The following is a 14064-nucleotide window of genomic DNA, read 5'->3' as shown; positions in this document are numbered from 1 at the left end:
TTCTGCACTAAAATACTCCCAACTCGGTCAAGATTGGACAGATTTATCAAACGCTCGGGGTAGACACTAACCGTAGACGTAGTTATTTTCATTTAGTTTGGATTTTTTCCATTTAAAAGTATACATTTCGTTCACTCCATCCCCTAAGTATATGGAAAATCAAGCCCTTTTAAATTTCACTCATTTATTGCAGATACCATTCAGCTTCAAATTACTTTATAATATTAGCCTCACTTGCTACACCCCCCAAGTAGTGCAAAGTATTTTAACGTCCCTAAAAAAAATCAGACGATAAGGAATCGGAACATGCTTTGTTTATTCGAGTGCAAGTTGACGGCGACTTGACCCTTTAGTGGTGGGAGCTCTCATAGCCATCGGGCAGAGGGTTGGCGTGAGCGTTGTGGAACAGCGAGTGGTTGCCGTCTCCCCACGGGAATTTCTGCCGGCGGAAGCCAGCGGTTGAGCCAGGGCGCCGGGGGGCCGGCTGCACGAGCGCTCACCTTGGTGCGGATGCGAAGGTGTTCGTAAGGCACAAATTTGGGCTGCTCGTGGGAGTGGGCCTGCATCTTCATGTAGACGTTAGCCATGCACACGGCTACGCCGGGCAGGGCCATCACGAAACTCAGGATCTTCCAGGTCTTAGCTGGGGGGAGTGCATTAAGAAGAACATGGGACATTTTTACTGGTTTGGAAGATTTTGCCGGGGTGGACCACCAAGTTCTTAAAGGAAAAAAGAATCTAGTAAACCGTATTTGTTTTGGTAGAAGTAAACAGGTATGATAAGTCTGTTTCGGTAGCGTATCGACGTCAAACTGTTGCTGTCGACCCTCTCGGTCAACACGGATTGGGTCTCTATCGCCGCAAAACGCGGCCTATGAGTTCATTCGTAAAAATCCCCCAAAATCTTATTGAATTCACGACATTCTGACCTCCTCCCTCGTGGCTGGAGTGGGACGCGGCGGCGAGCGCCCGCCTGGCGACCGACAACGACATCTGTGGACAGATAGACGACAATGGGCAGGCGTTACAACCGCGTCTTTCCTTGAAAAAAAAGAAAAGTGCTCTTGACTAAAGACACAACTTACTCTTGTCCAGAAAGGGCTTTTTGATTGTTTTCCGTGGTAGCACGTCTGTTGCTTTCTTTACCTTTGCTCTGCTTCCTGCTTGTTTTGCCCTTCAGTCTGTCCCGAGTTGAACTCTTCTGCGGGGATAGGCTCCTCCCATCGAGCATTCTGTCTCCGTGCCAGGGAACATTGAGTTTCTAGCCTTTGACGCGGGCGGGCCCCGGCACCCTCCGGCCTCCACGTTTACGGCCTTTTACGGAAGTCTCGCGTGACCGTAAATCCAGACGCGTAGGCGAGAGAGCCGCCGGAAAAAATTGGCGGGGCCTCAGAGCTGCCGTCGAAGGCGGCAGACGTCCAAGGTGGTGTACCTGTGGCTTCAGGGCCACATCGGGCACTTTTGTCCTTCTGCTTGGGCTTCTTGTGACTTTAAAAATGAACTTCTACTGTCAATCCAAAGGAGTCAGAACTCCAGTCAAATATATGTTGCCCGCTCACTCTTCAATGCTCAAAAGTTTGTGCTTTGATGGCCTACGTTTGAAATAGGTCCAAAAAAAGTCTTAAACTGGCTTTTGACAGTTTAGACCAGGCAGGGCCATTCGGCAGATACATGGCTGACAAAATTGAATGGACGGGGGTTGGGCCACTGTGGCTTGGGAGGCAGATTTGGCCTCAAACCGACAAACTTGAAGCCACGGGGGTTGGGCTGTGACAAGCAGCTGATGCCAATCCACTGATTGCACTGGCAGGACACTTAGTATTGCTCTTTATGAAAAGCTACATTTTGTGAAAATAGTTTGAAATGAAAGCCTAGTCTTATGGGATGTGACAATGGGCTATAAGGAGACAAACCAAGTATTAAGATAGGATAAAAAGGGCCAAATGAATGCAAATGAAACCCCTGCTTTTTGGCTTTTTGCCTCAAATCAATCACAAAGTGCAATTTCTGCGGCTTCCCCAGCTAATCAAACGTCAAATGTGGGCTGCCAGGTGTGGACAATCATAGCCAATAAGTCGACCGGTAAAGGATTGAAATCCAAGCCGTAGACAGCTGTAACCACGGCGACAACGTCGCTGAGCGGCCAACGTGTGTGCGGGGGCGGCCAGACCAAATGTTTGGAGGTCAGGCCAGATGTTTAGGCCGCCTCCGCGGTGGTCCCGTGTCGCCCCAGCGGAACGCGGCCGCAGCGTTACGTAAAGAACGGACACAATTGGCCTCCTTTTATTGTTCCTAGTCTCAACATGCTTTCTTTTTACTACGGAAACCTTTTCACCCTATCGTTTTTGTCTCGAGTTTGTGCGGCGGGCCGAGCACCGTTGCCTCGCTGTTTGGAGGACCGAGGGTTCAATCCCCGGCGGGTTCAGACTTTACTCCCTGTACCCATTTTCTTCTGGTATTCTGGTTTTCTCCCCAAAACATGCATGCTCTAAATTAATTCATTTTTCTCCTCACAAGGGTTTCCGGGGGTGCCGGAGCCAATTATAGGGCACAAAGGCACCAATAACCGATCATTCATAGCAAGGGGCAATTTAGACAGTTCAAGCAGCTAGCCCGACGTGCATCTTTTTGCGATGTGGGCGGAAAGCAGAGTACCCGAAGAAAATCCACGCGAGCCAGGGGAGAACGTGCAAGCCCCACACGGGAGGACCGACCGGCCGCTGTTTTCAAATTCCCCAAACTCACAGAGTCGGTATATTTGCGTCGCCACGGAGACGTCGCGGGTGGGAGGAGTCGGGCACGCCGGTATAAAAGTGGCGGCGGGACGCGTGGGGGCTCATCGACCTTCTCTGCCATCATGTGGTGCCCGGCTCTTCTTTGCATTTGCTTGCTCCTCTGCCTGGCCAGGCCAGCTCTGCAAGGCGGTAAGAAGAGCTTCTTCACATTTTTCATCTTTGCCTAATAATCATTCATTTCAAAATGTGCTTCTGGTGGGATAATATCAATAATAGGCCATTGTGATGACTAACCCCGACTCTTTTTATTTCTATTTTGCTAAGCAATCAACGGATGAGTGTCTCAAAACTGCGTAAAACATTAAAGTTTTGTAATAAACCGTAAGAAGAAAAAAACAGGCCTTTTACCTGAAAGTTACGGTCAATAGAGTGTGGGAACAGATTTGAATGGAGATGTTTTGCAACACTGCCCTCTAGCGGTCAAGTTTTAGCGAGCGCGACAACACAGGCCTAACGAGTGACCGCGCCCCCGCCCTCAATGGCAGGCCCGGTCGTTTATCTTCCGAGGTTGGCATGAATGGGCCCCTTGAGCCACGGCCGCTTCTCACCCGCCCGTTAAAAATGCCACTTGCAATGGTTTAATATCCAGCCATCAAAGGACCGAGACGCCAGCCACTTTGGCGGCCGCGTGCGAGGAGAACGTGCCGACGCCATCCGCTCGCCCGTGGCTTTTTTTTAAATTTTAGGAAAGTCTTGACGTGGCTCTTTTTGTCTTGCAGGGGTTAAAGCTCAGGGGGTGTCGTGGAGGAGGATCATACCAGCCCGAGGTACGCAAACAAATTAAAAAGTGTTACGTATATTAACAGGTACCTATTTAACCCGTTGTTCTCCATCCCCGTTAAGTGCATGAAATTTGCATTATTCTTCCCACATCCCAAAAACTTGCAAGGGAGGCAAATTTTAAGCCAAAAGTGAGTGATTGTTTGTCTGCCGCCCGCCTACGGCCCGTAAGTTCCTGGAATCGTCTCTAGCACCCCCTGTGACCCTCTTGAGAGTCCCATTTGCCCTCCTTTTCGTTAGCGAGAGGGCGAGACAGAATAAACACTGCATGAACATCACAAAATCCTCAAAAGCCTGCGGGAAAATGTGTTGGCAAATGTTGCCATGTAGGCACCTTTGAATCCAGGTGTCATGTGCCATTCTATTTTCCGGCCAAATTGACGCCCATCTTTTTTGGCGCACACACAACGGCAACCTCTGTTGACTAAAAGGCGGCGTCCGCCCCGCAGGTGTCGGCATCCGGACCAAAGGAGGTGAGTGAACGTCCGGCTGACGCGTCCACGGCCACAAGCCTCAGTCAGTCTTGTCCCTTTACCCGCTTCAGTCAATGGCGCCCCGCAGGGCAGGTTCCTCAACAAGCCGTTGAAGGCCGGAAGTGGGTTAACTTTTCTTCCTTGGTCCCGTTTTTTTTTCATGGCAACATGTTGAAATGCTTTTGTCCTGTTTTCAGTGGGCCATTATCCTCTTCCCAGTCCGCTAGGAGTGGGTACGTCGTCAAACTTTTTGTGGTCATCACTCCAGTTTATCTGTCACTATTTTTTCCATCTTGACTATGGTGTCAAAAATGACCTTTTTAAAATGTGGCCGTTGACAGGGGGCTACCGACCTGTGGTACCCGGCCGCGTTCCCGTCTACGGCACCCCTTACGGTAAGTACCGAGGCCAGTTTCGAGCGTGTGAAACCGCCGCCGACTTGTGTCATCAGGCGCCAATCTGGCCGCGCTCGGGCTGGTGCCCGCCAACGGAGCGGCTTTGGGCCACGCCAACAAACGTCGTAAGTAGAAAAATGAGGCCGAAAAAAAAGAAACGGTGGGAGGAAAACTTTCATTTTATTTTCTTTAACAGTTTATGGCGGTGGCGGCGGCCCTCTTCCGGGTAAGCGTTCGTTTTTGGGCTTCAAAGCTTGGCTCTGCTCATTTAAATGAAATTAAACATTCTTTTTTTGTTTTTGTCTGACTTGACAGTTTACGGCGTTGGCCCTGTTCCAGGATACGTTCCGTACGCCGGCCAGGGCTACCCCGCCACCCGGCCAGGTATTTCCGCCCGTAGGTCGTCGGTTGTGTGTCGGTGGAGTCTTTTCTAGCCGCGTGACTGATCGGCGGCCATTTTGGGTCTGCCCCCGGCAGGTTTCATGGGCGGCGCGGGCGACTACGTGGGAGGGAACCCGGCCCCGGGGGCTTACGGGCCAGGTGAGGCCCGCCCGAGCTAGTCACGTTTCCTTCCAAAGTGGGTGGGATGTCAATACTGTGACCACGCCCACAGGGAATCTAGGCCAGGGGGGATACCTGGGCTCGGCCGGGAACCTCGGAGGTGAGACTCCACTTTTGGGACGTTTTTCTCCTCCCCCCAAACCTTTGTCTCACTGTGCATGTGTCAGCCCCCACCGCTCTGGGTCAGGGAGGATACAGCAAAGGGCCGGCGGGGGGTCCTCCGGGTCAGTGCCCTTTCCGCCGTCTATCGGTTCCTTTTTCAGGACCTGGATGAAAGTGACGTTCTTTGGCCTTTTCAACGACAGCTTTGGCTAACGGCGCGGCGGGAGGATACGGGGTGGCTCCGGCGGGCAACGGCCTCGCCGAGCCGTCGGCGGGCTCATCCGGCCCCAGACGTCTGAACGGCGCCCCTGACTACGGCTCGCCGCATCTATTGACGGCTTACGGAAATGGCTACGCCGAGCCTTACGGAGCCGGTGAGTTCGAGTTTCAATTGCAATAACATCAACAAAGAGTGGCATCCCACGGCCTGCAGTATGTGTTGTGTCCACTGGGTAGTGCTGATGTACAAGTCCTTCCGTCACTTTGCATGTATTGACATTACAGTGTGGTCCGTAAAACGTAGGACAGCGGCGGCCATATTGTGACAGTAAACAATAGTATTTCATTGCAGCGTTTGAACTCATGTTTTTTATTTTTTTTATTTCTTTCCTAAATTTCCCAGCTCTGGGTCCTGGAAACTTCCCCGGACAGCCTCAGGTCCCTTACGGTAAGACCAATCGAATTAAAAAGCAACTTTTATGGTCAAACGTTTGAAGTCGAAAGTGTGGTATGACATTTTTCCCAGGAGGCGTCGGTGGCGGATTCGACCCGAAGGCCAACAAATACGGTGCGAGTGGCTGGTGGCACTCTGGGCCCGGCTTGAAAATCTCAAGCGCCACTTTGCTTTCTTCCCCACGGCAATAGGAGGCGGCGCGCCGGCTCAGGTCCCCTACGGCGGCGCTCCGGTGGCTCCGGCCAGACACGAAGGTGATTATGTCTTCCGTTTCCGGTTCTCCCGTAACCCTCCGTGCGTCCCCCAATGGCAGGTGACGGCGGTTACCCGTACGGCGCCCACCCCCACGGCCTCAGCGGCGACGGCAGCAAAGCCGGCAAACACGGTGAGAACTAAAAGGGGAGAAAAGGAGTCAGAGTTGACGGGTATTTTGTGCGTCATCAGGTCCCGCCGCCTACGGAGCGCCGCAAACAGGTGACCTTTTCTCTTCCGGCTCCGTCATGGGGTCACCGTCCGATTGGGGGCTCATCTGTTGATTTTTTTTTTTTGTGGTTGTGGTTGTCAAGGTTACGTTCCTCAGCAGCTGGGCCCGGCTCACCGGCCCTTGGGTAGGTCAGCCCACCTTGATTGAATATTTGCATGCACTTCCTCATACTACAAACTTTTTTGTACCTTCCGCAGAGGCCAAAGCGGCCAAGTACGGCGCCGCAGGAATGGGCCCGTTTGCAGGTGGCTACAAAGGTAAGAAAATCATCCGCCCAGTCTAGCGCCGTCCCCTTTTCTGATGCCCCGCCTCCCTTCATCTCCGTCAGGTTGATTCGGGCCACGTGAAGCTTTCCAAGAGCACCCCTCCCCAATTTAATGTTGTTTTTGAAATGTAATTTGGATGTCACGGACTTTTGCTAAGCGTTGAAATGGCCAGACGGCCGGCGCGTCCAAATAAATAGGAGGAGAACCAAGGCTCGGCTTTTATTCTGTCTGAGAATGGAAAACCTGCGTGACAGGAAATGTCACCACTTCCTGTCTCACGTGGCCTCAAAGTTGCTAAAAAGTGTCAATTCCTGTCGAGTGAGTGACGTTTATTATCAAGAAGGCTTTAATGGGGGGGTGGTGTTTCAAAATGCCACACAGCAAGTGACTTTGGAATGGAAGCCCATGTATACCTTAGGCCCCCCCGCCCACGTCAAAAACGCTTGCTCTCACACGGCACATTTTAAAGCGCATCGGCGAGGCTCCCGTTGGACGTGGTGCCCGGAAAAACCCCCATCTCCAGCAAGATGGCCGGCGGGAGCGGGTGCGCGTGGCGAGACGCGTACCAGCCGCTCAGAGCGCCCTCCATGGGCGAAGGCGCGTAGTCCACGCAGCGGGCCCCGCCCAGACCGGGCGCGCATTCCACCGCCCACTGGTAGAAAAATTTCCCGTGTCGCAGGGCGCACACGTCGGCCGTCACCCCCGCCCCGGGCACCCGTTGGCACGTCCCCAGCAGGTCGTCGTCCCAGCCGCCGTCCTGGTCCCAGATCTGGAAGCGGACGGGGAGGCCGGCCGAGAGGTCCTGGGTGCCCAGGTCCACCACGGCGTCCCAACGGGGGTGGTCGTCGTTGTGGACCACGGGGGAACGCCACTGGCGGTGCCCGAAAATCACCTTGACGTAGGCGTCGGTGGGCGTGGTGTGGTCGCCCCACAGGCCCGAGGCCCGTTGGACGGTGAGCGTCACCCTGGCCGTGCCCCGCCGGGCGGGGCAGCAGTCGCCCGTCACGTGCCGTTGGTGGTGGCAGCGGCAGAGGCAGGGCTCCCGCCGGTCGCCCCTGACGCCCGCCCGGCAGCGCCCGCTGCAGTTGAGCATCAGCGCCCGTTCCAGGATGTAGTGGCGTAGGGCCGAGCGCAGGTTTTTGCGCCGCGGCGCGTCGGCGCTGGGCAACAGCTCGTGTAGGGACTCCAGAGAATAGGAGATGGCGTCCGGGTGTCCGGCCAGCGTGCCCAGCCATTCCTTGTAGGCGGACGGGTCTTTGCGGGCCGAGAACAGGAGGTCCGGGTCGGTGGTGAGACCGCCCTTGGTTTCCGTGAACCTGTCGGAATGGAGTGGGACTTGCGGATCTTGGCCTTGGACCGAGGAGTGGGGGGCTTTTTTTTTTTTTTTTTTTACCTGTCGTTGAAGACGCTGGAGTAGTCTGCCTTGCTCTGGCTTTTGGCCACGTCGCTCCTGCAGCGTTTGACTTGGCTTTCCGCCTGGGCCGCGTTGACGGTGAGCGAGGCCTCCGATTCCAGGCACATGTTGACCTCGTCCACGTCGAAGCCCAGCAGGCCGGCCTGGCACTGCTGGATGCTGGTCACCGACCGGATGGAGCCTCCCAGTTTCACCTAGACGGACGGACGGACGGACGGACGGACGGACGGGAAATGACGTCAACTGCTATAAACGCCTTTCTTTTTTCTGGTTTTACCTTGGTGATGTAATGTGTGCCAAAGTTCTGGATCAGTCTGTAATAGCGCTGCTTGTATCGGGGGCTGAAGGTCTCGGGAAGTTCCTTCAGCGCCCTCCGAAATTCCCTGTGCAGCCGGGGCTTGCCGGTCACGCGGTAACTGTCGGAAAATCCCACCGGCTCAACAACCGGCTGGCTCCCGACTCGCACCCCACTCACCTGTAGAACTGGCAGGAGAGTTCCTGGCTGCTGAAGGCAAACTTGTCGCTCTTGGTCTTCTCCAAGGAGTACTGAGCCAGTTTGGAACGCGTGGCAGCCAGCATGACTTTGACGCCATGCTTGTCCACGTCCAAGCCCAGACCGGACTTCCAGTTGTTCTCCACCGTGGAGTCGGAGGACTGGACCAGAGACTCGCCGGAGCGGTGGACGGCGCCGGCCACCTTGGCCTCGCAGATTTGCTGCGCCCGCCAGTCCACCACGGCCAGGGGGACCTTCTGCTTGGCCTTGTCCGCAAAGGGATTGACGCACAGGGTGCAGCTCTTGTCCTTGCGCCGCCAGGCGTTCATATCCAGGACGAAAGCCCCCGTGCGCTCCATCCGGGTGACGTCGAAGCCCTCGCCGGCCAGGGTGCTGCCCGGGGCCACCTCGGCCCGCTGACACTCGGCGGGGCCGCCCTCCGTGCAGGACGGACGCGCGCGGTGGACCAAGCAGAGCGCCAGGGCGGCCAAAACGTTCGACCAAAACATGACGCGAGAGATCTGAGAACAACAGCGCGTGTTATTATTGTTTTTACTCCCACTTTTGAAAGGGACGCACGACGGCCATGTTTTATTATTTTAGTCAGGTGACATTGTTCCACTAGTCGTCTATAAAAATGCATAGAAATCACTTGCCAGATAAGTAGCGTGTACTTACTTTTTTGTTGTTTCGTTGTTGTCAGTGACAAAAAAAAAGTAGCTGTAGGTGTCTCTTGCTGTTCGGCAGCATCTGGCCTGATTACACTTGTGAGTCAAAATTTATTCAACACATTTCCTGTGGTTGGCTTTTTTGGGGTGTTTTTTTTTTGTGCCGTGCGTGCTGGTGGTCGGCGGTCGAAAACTAGCTTTTTCCTGTCAATGCAAAAACCCGATAGCGTGCCCACTTGGTTTTCTGACAGGTGGTTGTCATTTTCAGTTTCTATTAAGGCTTGTAGTCAACAGGAGGTTTGAAAATTCTTCTTCCCTCTGTATGTATGTTGTTAATATCATATGCAGACTTATGACAGTGTCCCCTTTATTTTTCAACGTGTTTCGTTTTGAGCCTTCTTTTCTAGGCACTGCTGACAAATTCTCAAGAAAACAGACATCCGTCATCTTTCTCGGGTGTGTTAGCCACGTCACTCAGGAAGCAAAGTGGCGGTGTAATGGGACAGTGTGTGTTTGTGTGTGTGTTTGGGCTGCCATGATTGATTGTCAAGCTCAAGGGCTGCTCTTCCATTAGACAATTACATTGCGCCGCCTGGCAGAGACATTCAGCTAACCTAAGCAACATCTACCTGAGCACACAAGAGAGGTTTGACTCAACAACAACAGAAAGTGGCACAAAAAAGCACTAAACTCGACAGGAAGCGACCTAGAAGTGCATCCTGTCTGCTGTAAATGGCACGGAAACAATGACTGACAATGAAGTGTCATACACATTTCCTAGATATGAAATCTGATAGCCTCATATAAAATGGATGTCATGTAATCTGCTTGATTAGTTTTCCCAAATCGTTATAAGAGCAAGAGTTTCAATACTAATACGTCTGACACATGGTGTAATATAATCATATATGTACAATGAGGAAATAAGGAGTGGAAGGCGCGCCGCCGGTATGTTGGGTTGAGATTTATTTTTGTGACAGAGCAGGAAGTGAGGCTCAGGATTTTCACAGTAAACGTTTTGGTGCTGCTTTTTGTGATGCTTAACCGATTGAAATGAACTTTGGGTCCATTTAGTAGTGCACTATGTTAGTTCTTGTTTTATATTTTGTTTTCAATTAGGCTAGTCACGGGAGATTGCACCTAACCACAGCTTTTGGGTGTTTACTTTGAAGGGGTGAACAGAAGCCAACGATTTGAGCGGAGCCTGCTTGACTTTCTGGTTCATTCAGCGCACCGCAGCGAATCCATTCCGAGGCCGCCCGCTTCGCCAGGACACCTCAGACTTCCATTGAGCCATCAAAATAAAGAGGAAAAAGTCACCGTGAGCCGCGGCGACGACTATACCGAGCGTGTTCCGCGAGGAAAAGCGAGAAAAAAACGCTGTCCCGAGGCCCCGTGTTTCAGGGCGTCGGTAGCCCGGTGTTCTGCTAGCTCCAATCTCAGCTGGCCCGGAAGGGAAAAAAATCACTGGCCTTTTTTTGTGTGTCGCTTCTTTGGCGGTCACATTTTGGAGAAGAAGGTCGAGGGCGACCGTCGCGAGCGAGGCTAGGAATCGAGAGGACAGCAGGCTCGCTCGGGCTCGGTTCGGCTCGGTTCGGCTGCCCTCGGCTCGACTCGGCTCGACTCGGCTCGACTCGACTCGGCTCGACTCGACTCGGCTCGGCATCTCTCCGGAGCTGCATGGCCGACGCGCGCCGGCGGCCGGCGACAGCATCCGCTCCCCCCGCCCGGCCAGGATGCTAGCGACGATTAAGCCACTGTGGACGCGAAGAGGAGGCCGCACTGACTGCCGTTGTCCCCCATGAGTCCTCCTCGCAGCGGCTGCGGTGGCGGCGGCGGCGGCAGCGGTCGGTCAGGAGACCGGTCAGGAGACCGGTCAGGTGGCCATCCCGGCCAGGCGGATGCCACTTGGTCCGGCGGCGAGGCTTCGACGGACAGACGGACGGACTGATGGGCAGCCGTTGAGCGGGCAAACTGGGGGAACGCCAGCGCTTTCTCGGAGGGAGCGTTGGGAAATGATGTCCCGCAAAGTTCTGGCCGCCGTCCTTTTGCTCAACGTCTACATGGGCGTCCAGTCGGCGCTGTCCCTGTTCGGCGGGGTGCCGCCGTCGGCCCCGTGTCTGTTTGGCGGCTTTGTGCTGTCGGCGCTCCTGGCCCTGGCCTTCCTCAAGGGACCGCGGAGGCTGCTGGACCGGGCCAGTTCTCCGCCGCACCTGCAGTTCAACCAGTACGTCCTGACGGGTTACCGGCCCGTGTCGTCGGCGCAGGAATGCATCCGGAGTCTCTTCTACCTTCACAACGAGCTGGGGAACATCTACACTCACGGTCAGTTCGCTCACGACACTTTTCCTTTTCCAAATTGCCGTCGTGTTCTTCCTCTAACCTTTTGTACACACTACTGTGGGCTTTCGCCTGATTGACGCCGAGGTCTTCTCCTTGTGGTTTCCCCTTTTCAGGCATCCCTTTGGTGTGTTTTGTGGTGCTGCTGCCCCTGAACATCCCCTGGTCCCAGATCAGCGTGACCTGGCTGGGCGTGGCCCACTTCCTGGCCTGCCTGTCGCCACAACTGGGCTCGGTGCTCTACCACCTCTTCATGAACCACGAGGGCGGCGAGCCCGTCTACCACACCCTGCTCAAGCTGGACGTCTGCGGCATTTGCATGATCAACACGCTGGGTACGACCGCCACCTTTGTTTGCGGGGGGAGGAAATGAACCTTGACGTCCGTTGAAATTCAACGGAAAAAAACAAATGGATGTGAAAACAGACATTCAATGGTCATTTAAAATGTTTTTTTAGTCCCCAAACTAACTGTGCCCAATTGCAGGGGCGCTGCCGATCCTGTACAGCACCCTCCTGTGCTACCCGCGGACGCGCACGGCGGCGCTGTGGCTGTACATCGTGCTGTCGGCCTACGCCATCTACTGCGCGGTGACGGCGAGGAGCAGCGTTCGGAGACTGCGTTCCTTCGCCTGGCAGGCGCTCTTCCGCTTCTCCTTCTTCGTGCTGCGCTGGGCGGGCGTGGGCGGCGGCAGCCCCACCTCGCTGCGCCACTTCCTGACCATGGACGCGCTGGCCGTGCTGGGCGGCGTCATCAACATCGCCCGCGTCCCCGAGCGCTTCCGCCCGGGCCTCTTTGACTACTGGTGCAACAGCCACCAGATCATGCACGTGCTGGTGGTCATCTCCATCCTCTACCTGCACTGGGGGGTCCTGGACGACCTGCTGTGGATCCACAGCTACCGCTGTCCCTCCGACTGAGGACCCCCGGGCGGCAAACGGAGTCACGTCACGGTCCCGGCCCGGCCCGGCCCCGGCCCGGCCCCGGCCCGGCCCCCATCCGCTCAGACTCCGGGCGGTCGTATGAAGACGGCCGATTGGCAGCGAGTGGTCACGTGACGGCCTCTTGGTCCAGACGGGGCTACCTTGAAAATCCCCATGTGAAATGGACGGATCACAAACAAGTGTTTGAAAAACATTTCCGCCTGACTTTGTAAGTTTGCCACTCACAAATGCACTTAGTTTGGTGGTTTTGACACCAAGACGTTGCTTCTTGGGCTACTTTGCGCTTCCAAAGCCACTTGAGAAGGAAACCGGTGCTCTCCTGCCCTCTAGTGGCGTCCATTTGCATGACGAGGATGCTCGGAATGCCCTTCGGAGCCAAAATGTTCCAAATTGAGACTAACGTTGCTGCCGGCCCAGGACTGACTGGGAGAGGTCGGCGTGTAGTCACCTATGCATCCATGCCCACCCACAGTAGTCACGTTTCCACGTCCGTCCGTTTGGATGGACGTCGAGCTAGCTAGTGTCCCCACCCGCCGCCCATAATGGTAAGTAGTAAAAAAAAAAAAAAAAAAGACAGAACAAAACTAAACAAACAACACTCCAACGTGGGCCATTTGGCTGCAGAATGGTTGTTTTTTTTGTGTGCATTTTGGTCCCGATAGTCACATATATATATATAGTAGTTTTACTTAGCCGATGAGTACTCGCAAGTAAGGCCAATGTCAGGTTATTTTGGGGGTAAAAAAAATGCACGTTTTGGAACTTGTTTAGCATTTGTATTTCCGAACTATGCTTTTTGGTGATATTGACGTAGCATTGGGAAAAAAATGGTGTATATTTGTTCAACTCGGATGAGACGGGTTGCAATTTTCTTCACGCATAACAAACTACATGCGTTTGATTTTAAAATATAGTCACATTGAAGCCCCTTTCATTGCACTTATGTTTCAGGACAGAGGTATTTTTTGCTGTCCCAACGCTCACGTTGCCAAATTAGCACGCCGTTGCATGAGCGTGGTTAGTGAGTTAGCCGAAAGCTAGCCAGTTAGCTGGGAGTTAGCCTAGCGAGTTTGCTGGTGTCTAGCCAGTTAGCTTAGCGAGTTGGCTGGTGTTTAGCCAGTACGCTGGCAGCTAGCGAGTTTAGTGAGTTAGCTGGCGGCTAGCGAGTTAGCTGGCAGCTAGCCTCCCTTCTCTGCTCTCAAAAGGGCCCCAAGTCCATGAAGGTCGTGTAAATAATATATCGTGCATATATATATATATATATATGAGCGGTATGACTTTAAGCATGAAAACAGTGGCGAGCCCCAGGTCAAACTATGCATAAGAAGTGAAAAACGGGGAAGGCGGTGTCTTCTCAGGTGCCCTAATAGTAGCGGAAGGCGAGCCCTGGCTCAATTGGCTAACCCGTGCTGTAAATGGCCTCCGGTGTTGTGCTTTTGAAGACTATTTCACGGGAATATTGAAGTGAATCCACGGCGTTGACGGACGCCAGAAGGACCATTTGGGGGTGGCGACGTTTGACGCTTTTGCCGCTCCTGTAACCATTGTGCAATAAACCAAAGTCTATATTTCTAAAAGATTTGCCCGTGTCTTCTGTCGGGAGTATCTGCTGGGGTTAGGCTCCGGCACCCCATGTATTCATTCGATATAATTCCACAAGTGAAACAAACTTTATT

At 53.9% G+C, this 14064-nt stretch overlaps 4 protein-coding genes across 5 annotated transcripts; 2 read left to right on the top strand and 2 right to left on the bottom strand.

Moving 5' to 3' along the window:
- Nucleotides 1-299: 299 nt before the first annotated feature.
- cox6a2 (cytochrome c oxidase subunit 6A2) lies at nucleotides 300-1696 on the bottom strand. The gene is made up of 4 exons (XM_077734509.1): nucleotides 1086-1696; nucleotides 930-993; nucleotides 501-643; nucleotides 300-439 (listed from the first exon to the last, which is right to left on the bottom strand). Exons 2-4 carry the CDS (start codon nucleotides 991-993, stop codon nucleotides 350-352), a joined length of 297 nt encoding a protein of 98 aa, XP_077590635.1. The 5' UTR covers nucleotides 1086-1696; the 3' UTR covers nucleotides 300-349.
- Nucleotides 1697-2154: 458 nt separating this feature from the next.
- LOC144208539 (uncharacterized) lies at nucleotides 2155-6735 on the top strand. The gene is made up of 21 exons (XM_077734447.1): nucleotides 2155-2924; nucleotides 3515-3562; nucleotides 4025-4048; nucleotides 4120-4170; nucleotides 4246-4281; nucleotides 4390-4443; nucleotides 4500-4568; nucleotides 4640-4669; nucleotides 4759-4827; nucleotides 4921-4983; nucleotides 5057-5104; nucleotides 5172-5228; nucleotides 5310-5480; nucleotides 5563-5614; nucleotides 5729-5773; nucleotides 5852-6033; nucleotides 6093-6164; nucleotides 6224-6253; nucleotides 6346-6387; nucleotides 6461-6520; nucleotides 6592-6735. Exons 1-21 carry the CDS (start codon nucleotides 2858-2860, stop codon nucleotides 6594-6596), a joined length of 1275 nt encoding a protein of 424 aa, XP_077590573.1. The 5' UTR covers nucleotides 2155-2857; the 3' UTR covers nucleotides 6597-6735.
- Nucleotides 6736-6852: 117 nt separating this feature from the next.
- Nucleotides 6853-10707, bottom strand: LOC144208138 (perforin-1-like). Its single transcript, XM_077733825.1, has 5 exons — nucleotides 9115-10707; nucleotides 8419-8957; nucleotides 8221-8359; nucleotides 7923-8137; nucleotides 6853-7845 (listed from the first exon to the last, which is right to left on the bottom strand). The coding sequence occupies exons 2-5, from the start codon at nucleotides 8943-8945 to the stop codon at nucleotides 6993-6995; spliced, it is 1734 nt and encodes a 577-aa protein (XP_077589951.1). The 5' UTR covers nucleotides 8946-8957; nucleotides 9115-10707; the 3' UTR covers nucleotides 6853-6992.
- paqr4a (progestin and adipoQ receptor family member IVa) lies at nucleotides 9917-13965 on the top strand. 2 transcript variants are annotated; one of them, XM_077733828.1, is made up of 4 exons: nucleotides 9917-10052; nucleotides 10277-11429; nucleotides 11561-11779; nucleotides 11931-13965. In XM_077733828.1, exons 2-4 carry the CDS (start codon nucleotides 11006-11008, stop codon nucleotides 12362-12364), a joined length of 1077 nt encoding a protein of 358 aa, XP_077589954.1. In that variant the 5' UTR covers nucleotides 9917-10052; nucleotides 10277-11005; the 3' UTR covers nucleotides 12365-13965. The 2 variants fall into 2 exon arrangements, with proteins under 2 accessions (XP_077589954.1, XP_077589953.1); XM_077733827.1 differs by lacking the exon at nucleotides 9917-10052 and having other exon boundaries at nucleotides 10134-11429.
- The last annotated feature ends 99 nt before the right edge of the window (nucleotides 13966-14064 follow it).

This window comes from Stigmatopora nigra, chromosome 15 (assembly GCF_051989575.1).
Source record: "Stigmatopora nigra isolate UIUO_SnigA chromosome 15, RoL_Snig_1.1, whole genome shotgun sequence".
NCBI classification, from domain to species: domain Eukaryota; kingdom Metazoa; phylum Chordata; class Actinopteri; order Syngnathiformes; family Syngnathidae; genus Stigmatopora; species Stigmatopora nigra.
This window is presented reverse-complemented; position numbering and strand designations above follow the sequence as displayed.